We start from the raw sequence: 14,508 nt of genomic DNA, 5'->3' as shown, positions 1-14,508 counted from the left end.
ATTGGAATTGTTCAAACTTAGTTCAACTCATTAAGCACTTTTTGTTGGGATATGACACTTGTGTACTATTACATATTTCGCGAGCAGCTAATGTTTTTGCCGATATGTTAGCTAGAGGTGCTCGTCATTTGGGCATGTCTAAAGTTTGGTGGATGCAGCCACCACGATGTCTTGATCCTTTGTACTCTGTTCCTACTGGGAGGATTTCCCCATACTACTTGTTTCTGTGAATGAATTTCTTTTTCTGTGTTTGGCCAAAAAAAAAAAAAAAAACAAATGGAAAAGGTGACCTCCATGTAAGTAAAGTATTATTACAGCTCATTCTTCATATTGATCCTAAGTTTTAAACCTTAAACCAAAATCATTAAGATTCTCTAATCGGATAATTCTGATTATCCAAATCTAATAAGATCCCTAATTGATGTAATCGAAGTATTAGTGTCTCAAACCAAGAAGCAAAAAATCTAGTTAATTACATCAAAACGTGGCTCCAACTATCTTCAATAACAGCTCCACATAATCTGAGGACCTTCTCTCTTTTTTAATCTCTCTTAAATTTCATGACATCTCAGTGCCAACCATACATTTTCTGAGATTTATAGAGATACTCTTTAGTCTTACTAGAATATAATATGAAATTGGGGTTCATGTGATTTCTTAATAAATAATGAGGAAATGCACCTTGACAGATGATCACTTGTGTAATGGCACAAGGGGAAAGCGTATCTATCTATCTATGTATAACTACTGAAACAAATACATTTGAATCCATCTTGTGGGCTGCACGAAGAATTAAAAATATATATATTTTTTTTTTTAAATGAAGATCTGGTGGATTGATATGTTAACGAACAGATCTTTCAGTGCTGTAATAAGATAGTTGGGTTAGTGTTTTCTTTCTCTTTTCCCCCAATTGTGAAGAGAGGAGCCATGACTGCATTGACCTTTAATTGGACTGAGAATGAGTATTTCTTGATTTTTTATTATTAACTTTTTGTGAAATTTACTTGACTAAGAATTCATTCATAGATTCATATCAAGGTAGATAAAAAAGATGTTGCATGAAGGGCAAAGGGTAAAAGAAATCTACATTTTAAGAAAAATCAAATGCTAATCCATCCTATATTGGCAATCTTAGCTGATGTTAATTTGATACTATATTAGATTTCTGTGTTAGTTGATGCAAATCTAAGACCGATCAATTCAATCAATGTGTAATGTTCTTTACGTTGATCACTATTGTTAGTAAAATCCGACTAGAAATGATGTCGGCCCTAAAAATAGGATTTTCGGCTCAAGAAAAATAGGAGAATTCACAAACACGTGCTATCATTGAATACGGGAAGATCTTGGGGCGAAATTTTCGCCTTGTCATGGAGTATTCGATATTTCTCTATCTTTAGGATCAGACGTGCCAGTTAATGAAAACAAACATTCGTAAATACAAATACGAGTAGATTTTTCACCATTTACATGGAATATGAGGTAATTTGACATGGGAGTCAAATACACCACAAGTTTCTACACAGTTGAACTGTAAAATCGAATCACTCCCAGGCTGTGAAGCGGAAGATTTATTCATTTCTTAGTTGGATAAGCTTTACTTAGATTTTTTGCTTTATTGGTTTTTCCCAAAGCAGAAGAAAGGCATTTTTGACGTTTACTTAGCAGCAAAATTGCAATCCCGATCTTTCTGGTTAAAGCTCAGAATTGGGATCTGGATCCTCTACTCTATACATTATCTTGATATTTCATCCATTATATATTTAAGCGAGAATACATCTCTAAACACTGATAAGGTAGATTCTCTATTAATGGCAAAGAATTTTTCTCTTTTACCTTTTAATCTATCCATTTGACAATAATGCACTTGCACTTTTGGGTTTTCCTTTTCTTATTTGGAAAAGAAAATGAGTGGAAAAGACAGATAGGAGACAGAAGAACAGAGATATTGTCGCTATTGCCCAGTGCCCAAACACATTGAATTGTTACACTTAGTTCGTTCCCTCTAACCAAACAGAACTGATTAAAATAAAAAAAAGACACCTTCAAGTCTTCAAATTCAGGTTTCCCAGGCTATCTAGGTAGCTTTTTCTCTCTTGCTATAAAATCTTTTCTTCTTCTCTGTTTGGGAGGTTTTCGTGGTTCTCCACGTTGGTTTTCACTCTCTCTCTCTCTTCTTCCTCATATTTCTCCACACCTCATCTGTTCTCTCTCTCTCATGTGTCTCGCACGATGATGGGTTGTCTTTTTTTCCTAATCTAAGTATACCCCCAAACAAGAAAGAACAGAGGAAAAAGGTGTAATAATGGATGGGGACGACGGATCTTGATGGGTGTCTGCTCCGCAGGTGAAGCCATTCTTGTTTCTTTTGAGCTTCAATTCTCTAAGCTTTAATCCCAATACCCAGGAGTTTAATTGTTTGATTTTGAGATATTTTTCTTCTCACTTGTGAAGGTACAAACAATTTCTGCGTTGCCCTTCTCATAAGTTTGGGTGGCCACTGACAATTGGTTGGGTTCGTATTTAATGCGCTTGATGTGTTTGCGGAAAGTCATCAAGCACAAAAATTCTTTCTTTTGACTGAGAGACTTCTTTACAAGACTCTTGAGACCCTATTTCATATCTTCATCTCTATTCTCTCTGTCGTCTTGGTCCTGTTTCTCTCTCCCTGTGAGTGCTGAAGGTGTTTCTTCTGGTGGGGTTGGAAAGCACCAGCACCACCGCCATGACGACCAAGATTAAAGGGTTCCGTAAAGGGTTCAAATTTATCTCCCAGATTTTTGGTAATGATCCTTCAAACATCAAAAACTCTTCTTTTTTGGTGAAAATTTGTTTAACATGTTTAATGGGGTTATGTGGGTTCATGATGTTGTGCAGTCGTCAAGGAGGAGCGGGAAATGGAGATTGGATACCCAACAGATGTTAAGCATGTAGCCCATATCGGATGGGACAACCAATCTGGAAGTGCACCTGCTTGGGTTCGTTTCTTTGTTCGTTTGATTCTTTTTATACTCGAATTTGGATTGATCTTTTGTCGGTTCTAAAGATTCATTTGCCTGATATCGTTTTCAGATGAACGACTTCAAGTGTTCTTCAGATTTCTCTACTACGTCGCTTGGTAGTATGGGAGGAGAAACAGATCCCGGCTGCGCTCCTGTTTCCTCTTGGTGCTCTCAAGGTATATCATTGTCTCTCATGGCCTATCCATTGTGTCTAATCACAAGACTTCCAAGCCCTTAATTGGAATCTGAGGGGAATTTATTTTATATTGTTCATGATGGTAGCCTCTGGCTCCTTCATTTTTGTGGGTTTGTTTTGCAAATTAGGAATGCTTGAGATTCTTTTCTGTACAGGGAGGTTTGGTTTCTGTTCCCCTAAAGAGACACGCATGTTCTCTCTTCCTAAAAGGATTAAAGGAATCTCATTTCTTCACAAAAAGTAAACTCCCATAGCCACTTTTTGGGAACCCCATAATCCATTACAAGAAACGTTAAGGAAACACAAGTCCACCCGGAATTTGATCCCAGAGAGTTGAGGGTGTTGTTGTACTTTTTCTGTTTCTCTAGCAACTAGGGCAAACCTTTCCCATATGATTTATTAGGAAGCTTACTTAAATTGTCTTAAGAATGTGGAAAATTAGATGGGGTCCTGCATAACAATTGCAATAGTATTACAAGCATTAATGGATATAGGTGTAAATGGAGATTAGACTATGAAATTTGACATGTTGCTAATCTCAACTGTATATTTGGTGTTTAGCATGGATGTTGAGATTGTGAGATAATCCGTTCACGTGCTTCAATTAGACTATTTAGTTTTGATCATAGAACTCAAGTATTCATACCTAGATATCCACATACGCAGCAAGGACATTGTCCTTTTGCTTTCATAAATGACCACTCTAAATGGCAGCAACTAGAGCAGCCATCATCTGCTGATTGTATGTGCGGGTGATCCAGTCTTTAAATTGTGATGGAGATGACATGGTAAAACAATCGAATACCTTTTAAGTGATTCATCTTGGATATAAAATGTTATTGCAAAGGCAGCCAGCCATGTATCGCAGTCATGTTAAGTTTGATGAAATTGAGTAGAAAGCATAGTTGTCAATGTATCATCTAGGCATTCAGGCACATCTTTTTGTTTCCGTGCCACCTTAGTTTTTTGACCTCCTTGATTCACCTAAGATCCCATGAACATTATGGTAGAGAGAAGTAGAAAACTGAATCATGTTGTAGCAAAACTGATCCTCATCTTTTGTAGATTCTCATGTTTTTGTTTTGATGGGTGTGCGTGACAGATTTTGATCAGCCAATCGCGCGACAACCATCATCTGAGATATTCAATGATGCAGCGCCAAAGGACATTCCAAAGGCACCAAAGAAACAAAAAAGGAAGAAGACGAAGTCGCCATCATCTCCCAAGTCCACTTCCTCCTCATTGAGAGGTTCCAGGGTGCCCAAGGCTTCCTCTGGTTCAACAACAACTAATGGAGATTAACTGGAATGACCTTTCCCCCCAATCAACAAGGGTTAATACTCTACTCTAAATAACAATAGCAGAGATGAACTCTATATACCTTCAGTTTCAGACTTTGTGAACGGAAAAGTAGCAGAAAAGTGAGAATTCTTCAATGCTTGCAAAGCGGTTGGTGATTTTCTTTTTGCTTTTTTTTGGGATGTTCACTTAGACAGACAGACAGGGCAAAAAGAAGGATATAGCAAGAGGGTGGAAAAGTTTCCTTGTGTAAATGAACAGAGCTTCCCCTTTTCTTTTCTAACATCTTTTATCCTCTCTTCTTTTTTTCTGGTGTCTCATTTGTGAGTTTTAGATTTAATACAATAGAAATTTACCAGCCATATTCTTTTACTTAAGAGGAATGCCGTGTATATTACCCCTACCTCAAGAAAATGGAAACTCTTTAATTATATTTTGCATAATTTTCAACCATATCTGTTAATTTTCTTCTTTTCATCATGATCACTGTTGTCAATATATGGTGTTTTTAGCCTCACAAAGATTACTCTCCCCATATGGACAATGAAAACCTCAGTCAGTCTCAGCTGATGAGCTGAGATCTGAATGTCACCTCAAAAATTCCATTTTTTTCATACTTCAACGGATCTGTATCAGTATGTATGTCTCACAAATATGGTTTGCCAGTCAAGCCTCATCATTTCATAGAAACTTTTGGAAAATATATGGCTCTAATGGGAAATTATGGATTATTTTATGGTTATGTTCAAGACTGGGATCAAGGAATCAGGGGTGTGTTTTTGAGCTAACCTCATCTCACCTGTTGTTGCCTTACAAACCAATGAACCAATGTATTAATGTAAATGTAAATCCATAAAAAAAATTAATAGAGATCACCATTAATAGACCATTGAACCACACACACTCACTTGGGATAAAGAAAAAAATTAATAGAGATAAAGAGCACTTGGGATGCAAGATACTCAGTTTTGAGTTTGGATCTTCTATTTCAACGAGTAGAAGATTGTGCTTTCCTCACATTTAAGAGGGAGTCCACCATTAAATGTTTATGGTCCATTTAGGTTTTCCTCTTAAATGTAATTCACATGGTGGAGAGATGTGAAAAGAGTATAATTCTCTCTACCCAACGGATAGTGGATAATAGGGCCCTATTGTCCAAAATGGCTATCCAAATTCCAATCGTAAAACAATTTAGGGTCAACATGTCTTAGTTTATGGAGAGTCTGTGTTTCCCAAATTGCAGTATTTTTGGAGGCAAAGGTCGTAAACCATGCATCTTGGACTAAAATCAATTACATGCAAAAGCTGTTTATCAAAAACAAAATTAGATGCAAAAGCTTTAAGTTTCTCAAGCAAGGAATTTTTTATTTATTTTACTTGTTTCTTGGGTCGACTTCTCAAACAAGGTAGTAGGGAGAGTGGGAGATGGGGCTAACATCAATATATTAACACTTTAGGATTCCTACAAGCAAGGTTTAAAGTATCGGTATCGGATCGACGGTCATGTGATTAAGAGCGACATCCCATATCGGTATGACGTTGCAGTTCTTGGCTTCTAGATTCAACATGCCCTTTGCGGGTGTCGTCTGCGCGCGTGGGGCGTCTCAGCCTCAGATTACAAACATGCCCTTTGTCCAACCCGGCAGTTTGATTGATAGCTCTTTCAAAACATGGAATCAAGATTGTATGATCTTCATTGTTCTTGATAGTTGATCCAAAAGAGATAATGAAGATTAAGCTTCCTTCTTTATTCTGAGGTGCATGCATGAAAAGGAAGTTTACACTCAGTCAAATCTGCATGTCATCTAATATTAACAGTAATTTCTAAGCTTAAGATTTGTGGCTAATATTGGGAATAGTCAAGTAAAAACAATAGATTTCTTAGCTAGTAGGACAGTCCAGTGGTCTAATTCTATTCCTTGGCTTCTTGTAGCGTGTACTCAGGATTTCTTGGCATTTTCTTGCCCGTTTTCTAATTAAAGATCTGTTTAAAAAAAAATAGAAGAATAATAGATTTAATTGATAAATTGAATAACTCACGAGTAACATTAATATTAGGGAGTCCTCGAGGGAGGTGGTTAAAACTTAAAATTTCTCAAAAAAATGGAAAAGAAATAACAAAAACTCCACCGAATCACGATGCCTTTTTTTTGGGATCGGAAATCACGATACGTTTGCCAGAAAAGTCAGGAATTTATGTTTCGTTCCGCTTGGTATCGGGCAAGTGGCAACGCGAGTCTTTCCGAAAATCGTATTTCCCTTTCGAATCTCATGCCTAAAAACGCAGAACCAAAGCTTGAAGTTCGTAATTTATTTTGAAGTTGTGATCTTTCGTTGTTGTTGTTGTAATTTTCGCGGGAAATTAGAGCAGGAAAGAGCAAGGTATGGAGGAGATCATTGTAGCATTGTTTAGTGCGTTTCTCCTTCTCGCTTTAATCCCACTTTACTTATGGAGACGCCGTCAAAATTCTCAATCTGAGAGACTTCACGAAGAAGAAGATCAGGTGATTTCCTTGTTTCTTTTCTCGGCTGATTTTGAAACTGATTTTGTTTTTATATAACTTGATAAAGCTGAAATTTTCGTTGATTTAAATAGCATTTGAGATACTCAACCTGGCTTTGATGGAGATTTTGCGTTTTCTTGATACTTCCTATCCATATTTCTTCGTTAGGGTTTTCAAATTAGTTTCTTCTGCAAATTAATTGATTGGGTTAGAAGTTACCTTTAATTGGATTGAAGTTCCAAAACAACATGTATCTGATTAGCCATTTCGTCTTAGGTTCCGATGAGAGAAGCTGTAGTTCGTCCTACTGGAGCTCGCCGGATGAGGCGGAGACCGGCTGCGGCCAGTACCTCTGCAGGTCCTTCTCGAGTTGCTGAAGGTTGGTGCCGCTCAAGCTTTGCTCTAAGGGTAGTCTATTTTGAAATACTACTTGTGAATTTCTTTTTCTGTTCCATGTAGCGTGGAAACGTAACTTTCTGAGTTTCTTTTACAATACTATCATTTTACTTCACTTGGCTGTGAATTGTTCTTGGAGATGAATGCTGCAATTTTGGTGTGTCACTTAAGTGGCTGCTGAGTCTTAAGCTAATACTGTGTCTCCGATCCAATTGCTACACCCCCTCCCACAGAAAAAGAGAAAAAAATAACAAAATAAAAGAATAGAAGGATCTGGTGTTATTTCAAAATGTCAATGTCTGCATTTTTATTTGAAAGTAATAAGTAACAAGCTTTCATTGATAGAAGGAATCAGATCATAAAAGTACATAGAGATACAAGTACTTAGAAGTGTTTTATTGATGGAAGGAATCAGATCATAAAGTACATAGAGATACAAATAAATAGAAGTATAACTGAACAACAACACAACCCACCATCCTTAAGGTGGTTTTCGGTCAATATATTGATGGGATCCTTATACAGTGGTTAATGTCCTTTGTAATTAGGGTTTGTGTGTATTGTTTGAATTCTACAGCTAAGAGTTATGCATGAATTTATGCAATAGTATCAGTGAAAATTTTGACAAATAGCATAGTTTCTTAACAATAACAGAATTGGTTAACCTGCATTAGATGAATATTGGGGAAAATATTCTAAATTTACCCAATCCTCAAATCTGTGCTTGAAAAGGAGATGTATATCAGCATATATATATATATATTCAAGTCACCATAGGGATCTTTCTTTTATTTATATATTCTTTTCTCTTAGTTTCGTTCTCATCTTATTCTCTGTTCTCCTACTTTCATTTCCTTTTGTGTGGATCTCAGTTTTCCCTAATATGTATTGAAAAAAACCATGTAGCTGGCTACATTTATACTATTTTGGTTCTTGGGGGATGCTGACATGTTCTTGAATTAACTACATTGTATGTGTGGCATACAGACATTGTTGATGAAAGTGATGAGGACATTAATGAAGCTCAGATGAATGTTCCTAAAGCATCCTCAAAAAAAGAGAAAAGACGGCAAGAGAGAGAGGCACAACGGCAGGTGCTTCTCAAAATTTTCCCCCTCCTTCTCCTTCTCTTGTTCCACCTCCGGTGACTTTTATTATGTTGGATATGTACTGGTAGCACTAACAAATCCCTTTTTGTGAGTCTTATAGGACGTTGGCGTATCCCTATCCTAAAAAGTGGTCATTTGTTTAGTTATTTTACCACCACTACTACTTGGATATGTCATGTCCTATCTCCTTTTCATTCATCATGACACAAATATCTATTGTATACAAGGCTAATTATGTATTTTATTGGCCGAATAGTGGATCTCAATTAGTGTGAAATCTGAAGACATCTCCCAAGTCCCAACTACCAAATCATATATTCATTTTGAATTTAAAATTTTTTTAGTTGCTGTCCAGAATCATTTACGTAACTCGTATTTCTCAGCAAGCAGTGAAGATAAATTTCTAATTCAACTTAATCTTTCTCATAGTTCCATGAGCTTTCAGTGACCTTTTTTCTCAACCTTTTTTATTTGAAAGAGTGAGGAAGCAGCACGTGAAGCAAGGCATTCAAAACAAGACCGGTATGCAGAAATGCGGAGATTGAAAGATGAAGAACGCGAAAAACAGGAGCTTTTGCTGGTGGGTTGATCAACCATCTAATTGTTGGCTTGTTTTAAAATATTAAAAACCAGATAGTTCCACTATTGAAACAGTTTATGATTGTCATTTTAGGAGGAAGAAACAAAGGCTCGGAAGGCCAAGGAAGAGGAAGCTGCTGCATTAGAGTTTGACCAGTGGAAAGGAGAGTTCTCTGTTGATGAAGAAGGTACAACAGGGAGTGAAATACAAGATGGGAGCCAGGGCTTGCTTTTTGATTTTGTGGAATACATCAAGGTAGTTTTCTGGCCTTCTGCTGCTTTCGTCTCCTTTAAGTTGCTTGTTTATTTCCTACTATGGCACTTTTTGAGCATCACACAACTCTCTCCCCCCCCCTTTTCCACCCTGGTAGTCATGCGTTACATAGTCTGGTACTCTTACCTAGAAATCGTTAGTAGAACTTATACTAGAAATGTTCCTATTCTCCAGTTTGGGGTATATAAGCTTGAAGTTAATATCCAACTAGATCATCCATTGAACCTGTCACCAGGTTTTATGGGATTGATAATCAATCTCTCTTAATGGTCAAGTTCATTCTTGTAAAAGGTTAACAGAATTGAATATGCAGGAAAGAAGAAATGTGAGGCTGATACATGAATATACCATGGTGGAAATGCTAATTATTTGTGTATTATATGCAGAAACACAAGTGTGTTCCATTAGAAGATCTTGCTGCAGAGTTCAAACTACGGACTCAGGTATTCTTCATCTGGCTGTTCTTCATTGCCATTTACTGTTGTAAGTGAGGGGTCGCATAGTCTTGTGTTCATCCATCCATCGGTATTTTCATATTGCATAAAATTTAATTGCTCGTCTGTTACCAAAAAATATGTGTTGACTGCATTAGGGATGTAAATGGATGACCAATAGCCAAAAATCTGGATTTGATCAGTACCATGTTATATGGACTTGCAAATGATGCCCAAACATATTTAGATATTGATAGATAACTCCTGAATCCCTGATGATACTCACCTTTTTTATGGCTTAACACTAACATTATGCTTAAGGATTATGTTCAGGCCATAAATCACTATATGTATTAAGTGTATCATTTTATCTAAGATATATTTTAATTATCGCAAGAGCTTCAAGAACGTTAATTGGTTATTACGAAACTTGAATATGATGAAGGTAATTTGGTTCATTACTGCATCTTTCATGTAGTTCAGCATAGTAAATAAAGTCTTGGCAGCATTCTGCTATGCCCATGGCAACACAGTGCTTCTCTTTAGTGCAATTATAATTGAAACATTAGATGCATAAAGCTGACAGGTTGACTCATTGATCCAGAGTGTGCTGTGTGCATACTTGTGCTTTATGGATGGAGGACTTCATGTATGGGAATATAATGTGGGGATAATAAGACGATAAAGGGAGAGATGATGGGAGGCATATACAGGGAAAAGAGAAGGGAAAAAGTGGGGGGGGGGGGGGGTTTGGGAGATATCATTTTCTAAGATTGTGGCCAATTGAATAGTTAGACCAGCGAGCAAATTCGTGCTGTTCTGAAATGATTCTGAAATGTGGCATGCAACTTGGAACCATTAAAAATGTTTTTGAGTCTGATTCTGTTCTTGCTGTGGTTTAGGATGAGACAATTGATCCAATCTGATCATATGGTCAGAAGCATTTAGGGATATTCCGGAAACTAGACTGATGATATCCAACTTTAGTTATTACCTGATCCAAATTGATTCAATCTGACTGACATTCACATGTACTTGTGTAGTAAAGTTTCAGTCTTGGAGATCAATTAGGGTTTTAACAAACCCCAGTGGGGATGGGATCTAGGAACTAAAGTTCCAATCATACAAGATTCAATGGGTTAGGAAAATGAAGGACTAAATCAGATGGGTTTAACAATTTAGGAATGGGTGGGAAGGGTTTGACAGGCTTACGGTTAGGTTTGGGAATGATCTTGAACCTTTCTTTTCCTTCTTGCTTCTTTCTTTCTTTCTTCTCGTCTCTTCTTTTCTTTTTTGTTTTTCTGATCTGCCGAAAGAATCAAGAAAATTTTGAAATGCAGAAAATTCTGCAATTCAAGAATGGGGCTATGATTGGCTTCTAGGTTTCCTATGCTGTCACAAGTTCAAGAAAGGGGAAAGAAAGTGTGAAAGAGGAGGGAATGGGCTGGGGAAAGCCTGCTGGTGGGAGAGAAGAAGGTGGAGGCATGATCTACTGCTGCTGCAAGGAAAGAGAGTGGTGGGCTGTCTTGCGCAAGGGTTAGGGTAGGGGATTGGGGGTTGGAACTTGGAAGGGGCTTTGGATGTGTACTTAACTTTATGGGAAAAGGTCTCATGCAGAATATCCTTGAATCTCAGAGATGTCACAAGTCTAAGAGAGGGAGAGAGAAGCTTGAAGACTAACAGCATAAATTCCAAAACTTGTAAACACTCTTCAGCTGTGGCTGCAGGGTTTCTTCGCATGACCCAACCTTTGATTTTCTTATAAGCTCTGAACTGACCCTTTTTTTTTTTGTGTCCAAAGAACTGACTTCATTTCATAATAAGAGGGGCTATTTATAGCCTTACGACTTGAAATAAAACCTGTTTGGTGTCAACTTACTAATTTCTAGTAAAATTCAAGTCAAGTAGGGGATCCTATTTAGGATAGGATGCCCTTTACAACTCAATCTCTAAGGCTTTGTTTGTTTGCTGGAATAAAGGTGGAGTGGGAAAAATTTGAAAAAACAAACTTTTTCTTTAAATCCTAGAAAGTGTGGTTTGTTTGGTTGCTTGGGGTGGGAAGGCTAGAGACAAGCTTTCTTAATTTAAGGAAGCTTGTCTAGTGAGGTGGCATGCTAACTTTCCCACCCCATGCCTTTTCAAAACCCCGCAAAATATGTGGAATTTTGTGAAAAAGGTGGGAAACCAAAAAGTGGGACCCACATTTAACATTTTTTCACAAAATCCTTTCCTTTACTTTCCTTCTCTCTCACCCCATTACACATGGAGCCCACATTTCCCACCCCACCTTTGCAAACAAATGCAGCCTAAAGGAAAACTAGAAAAGGACTTTAAAGAGTTCCAAGAAATATATTTTTGGAAATAAAATACCTAATTACTAGGAGTCCTACTTGAAAATTGGACTCTAACTGGGATTCCTACCCAGACATGGACTCTTCAATTACTTGAGGAAAAACAAAGCCAAACAGAAAAATAAGGATATATCTATGACCCTTGGATCAGAGGGTTCCAACCAGACCGCTTTGGAGCCCCAAAAAGGCCTAGGAAATGACCAAAATACACCTGAGGTATTTGGTCAGCTTTGGATTGGACTCTTTGGGTTTGGGTTGCAGGTCCAGTTTTAGGGGTGCCCAACCCTGGTTTCATCATTATCTCTCTCATGTGGCCGGCTCTGGCTAATTCATAGCTGATGATTTCACTATGGGAAGAGTGTCATGGAAAAGCATGTATGCAGGACCTCATTCTGTGGCATATCGTTGATGCGTGTTGATAGTGAACTTGTATATCTTAGATGCTTCATGGTTGTAGGCCTTCTTAGGCACAGGGGTATCATGGAAAAGCATGTACACTGGATTTTATTATGTGGTGTATCCTTGATGTGTGTTTGATAGTATACTTGTATATCTTCTAGATTTAACTACTAATTGAGATTTTAAGCTTTAATCAGTCAATTCCACTATTTGGAGGAGGATGTTGTATTATGGAATTTAGGTTATTTGACACTGCATTGATTATCTTGTTAACACAGGATTGCATCAATCGGATCACCTCACTGGAAAGTATGGGTATGTGTTGATTTATATAATTGTTCTATGATCAATTTCTTTTGCGATGATATTTGGAAAAAATGCAAACTGGGTCCATGACCCCCAGATTGAACTATTTTTTTATTTTATTTTTCCTTGTTTTCTATTCTTTTTTGGTAAAGAGGGATAACTATGTTATACTAGAAGATATTTATATACTTTACTAAAGGTCCCTGAACTTCTGAACGATGATTCTAGGTTAATTCAAGGGTCTTGGAATACAATTTCACAAATGGATGTAAAGAAGTATGGGTATTAGCTACTTTTTATAATCCACTAATCATAAGCTCAAATTGTTAGGAGAACATCCAATCCAATCTCTAATGTGTTTTTTTGTTGGAATAGATGTGCATTTGCATGATCAAAAGTGTCTATTAGCTCTCCCAACACATAAATATTGTAGCTGGGAGACACCCGAACTGACGATCATGCATCATCATTGGAATAAAGTAGGCAAATTGTTTTCAGTCATGGATGCATTGTTAGTGTGTCTAAATATTTTTAAGCTACCAGCCATTAGGTATTTGGGTGTGCTGCATGTGCAGACTCAAGATGTTTCCTCATCACATTGGGAAGGGAGGCAACAGCCTTAAAAACCTCATTGTTTGGTTTATAGATTAGATAATGTGATGACATTCAGTGATATTGCTTTCTTGATGTTGTATAATTAGGTCGTCTGTCTGGCGTGATGGATGATAGAGGAAAATACATATACATCTCACAGGAGGAAATGAAAGCAGTTGCTGATTACGTTAAGCGTCAGGGGAGGGTTAGCATTGCACACCTGGCTAGCAAGTCTAATCAGTTCATCGATTTGGAACCGAAAGTTCAGTTGGTTGAAGAAGTCAGTTCAGAGGGAATTACTGTTGCCTAATTTAATGTACAGTTTACAGTTTTTGGGCTATTGCTCGTGTTAGTCTTTGGACATGCCAGAAAAGAAAACAAAGCTATGCTTAAATTACAAGTACTCATATAAACATAGTAGGTAACAGCATTTTTAGTTTCCTTACCTATACCTACAGTAAAAGCTTATTTTGCATGTAGTGTGAATATTTTTTTAATCACATGTTGTCCAATTCTGATCATTCTGACATTAGAAACTGACGAACTTGGCTATTATAAGCAAAGATTAGTTACGGACCATTTCTTTTTATGTTTAAAAAAAATTGTAAATCTTGTACAGAAGCTAAGGTTTAAGGATTTTTTTTTGGGGAGGTTGATTTCCACTGGCCCTAGGTTTGCTAAACGGGAATCAATCGCATTTGCTTAAAAACAGGGAACATGAGATTGAAGACATATATTGTTCTAACTTCCTGGTTGACAGGAGCAAAGGCTTCGAAATTGTTGTTTTTTATTTGATTAAGGAAGCAAAAGGTGCACAAAAGTTCATTGTACCGTGAGATCCAAGTGGCTTAGTTCCTTTGTCAGACCATCCATAGCTAATGCATTAATAAAACTAGTGGCTTCAATACTCAAGAGTCAAGACAGATCTCTAGGATCATATCTGGAAGCCTCTGTAAAATAGTTGTTAAAGAAGTTCCACAAAATAGACGACGAGGAGGAGACAAATAAAAGAGCTGAGATTCTGGAGTCCATGTTGCTAATACCTCTCTGTTTGAGCTTGTG

General features: G+C 37.2%; 2 protein-coding genes across 2 annotated transcripts; both read left to right on the top strand.

The window, feature by feature from the left end:
- The first annotated feature begins 2,094 nt into the window (after window positions 1-2,094).
- Window positions 2,095-5,170, top strand: LOC149004299 (CRIB domain-containing protein RIC10-like). The gene is made up of 5 exons (XM_089168548.1): window positions 2,095-2,350; window positions 2,458-2,786; window positions 2,881-2,981; window positions 3,076-3,181; window positions 4,304-5,170. Exons 2-5 carry the CDS (start codon window positions 2,729-2,731, stop codon window positions 4,501-4,503), a joined length of 465 nt encoding a protein of 154 aa, XP_089024674.1. The 5' UTR covers window positions 2,095-2,350; window positions 2,458-2,728; the 3' UTR covers window positions 4,504-5,170.
- A 1,544-nt stretch (window positions 5,171-6,714) lies between these two features.
- LOC149004298 (DDRGK domain protein) lies at window positions 6,715-14,427 on the top strand. The gene is made up of 8 exons (XM_089169280.1): window positions 6,715-7,004; window positions 7,281-7,383; window positions 8,388-8,494; window positions 8,988-9,089; window positions 9,183-9,344; window positions 9,749-9,805; window positions 12,825-12,861; window positions 13,554-14,427. Exons 1-8 carry the CDS (start codon window positions 6,885-6,887, stop codon window positions 13,754-13,756), a joined length of 891 nt encoding a protein of 296 aa, XP_089025406.1. The 5' UTR covers window positions 6,715-6,884; the 3' UTR covers window positions 13,757-14,427.
- The last annotated feature ends 81 nt before the right edge of the window (window positions 14,428-14,508 follow it).

The sequence above is a fragment of the Hakea prostrata genome, chromosome 9 (genome assembly GCF_041222555.1).
Source record: "Hakea prostrata isolate BN-2017 chromosome 9, UWA_Hpros_2, whole genome shotgun sequence".
Lineage (NCBI taxonomy): Eukaryota > Viridiplantae > Streptophyta > Magnoliopsida > Proteales > Proteaceae > Hakea > Hakea prostrata.
Note: the sequence above shows the minus strand (reverse complement) of the source record. Positions and strands in the feature narration are given on the sequence as shown.

Bases quoted from the DNA above. Each gene is read 5' to 3' on its own strand.
- LOC149004299 (XM_089168548.1), top strand. From the start codon at position 2,729: ATGACGACCAAGATTAAAGGGTTCCGTAAAGGGTTCAAATTTATCTCC. The intron at 2,982-3,075 runs GTTCGTTTCTTT...TATCGTTTTCAG, and splicing joins CTGGAAGTGCACCTGCTTGG to ATGAACGACTTCAAGTGTTC. The intron at 3,182-4,303 runs GTATATCATTGT...TGTGCGTGACAG, and splicing joins TTCCTCTTGGTGCTCTCAAG to ATTTTGATCAGCCAATCGCG.
- LOC149004298 (XM_089169280.1), top strand. From the start codon at position 6,885: ATGGAGGAGATCATTGTAGCATTGTTTAGTGCGTTTCTCCTTCTCGCT. The intron at 9,806-12,824 runs GTATTCTTCATC...TTGTTAACACAG, and splicing joins AGTTCAAACTACGGACTCAG to GATTGCATCAATCGGATCAC. The intron at 12,862-13,553 runs GTATGTGTTGAT...TTGTATAATTAG, and splicing joins CACCTCACTGGAAAGTATGG to GTCGTCTGTCTGGCGTGATG.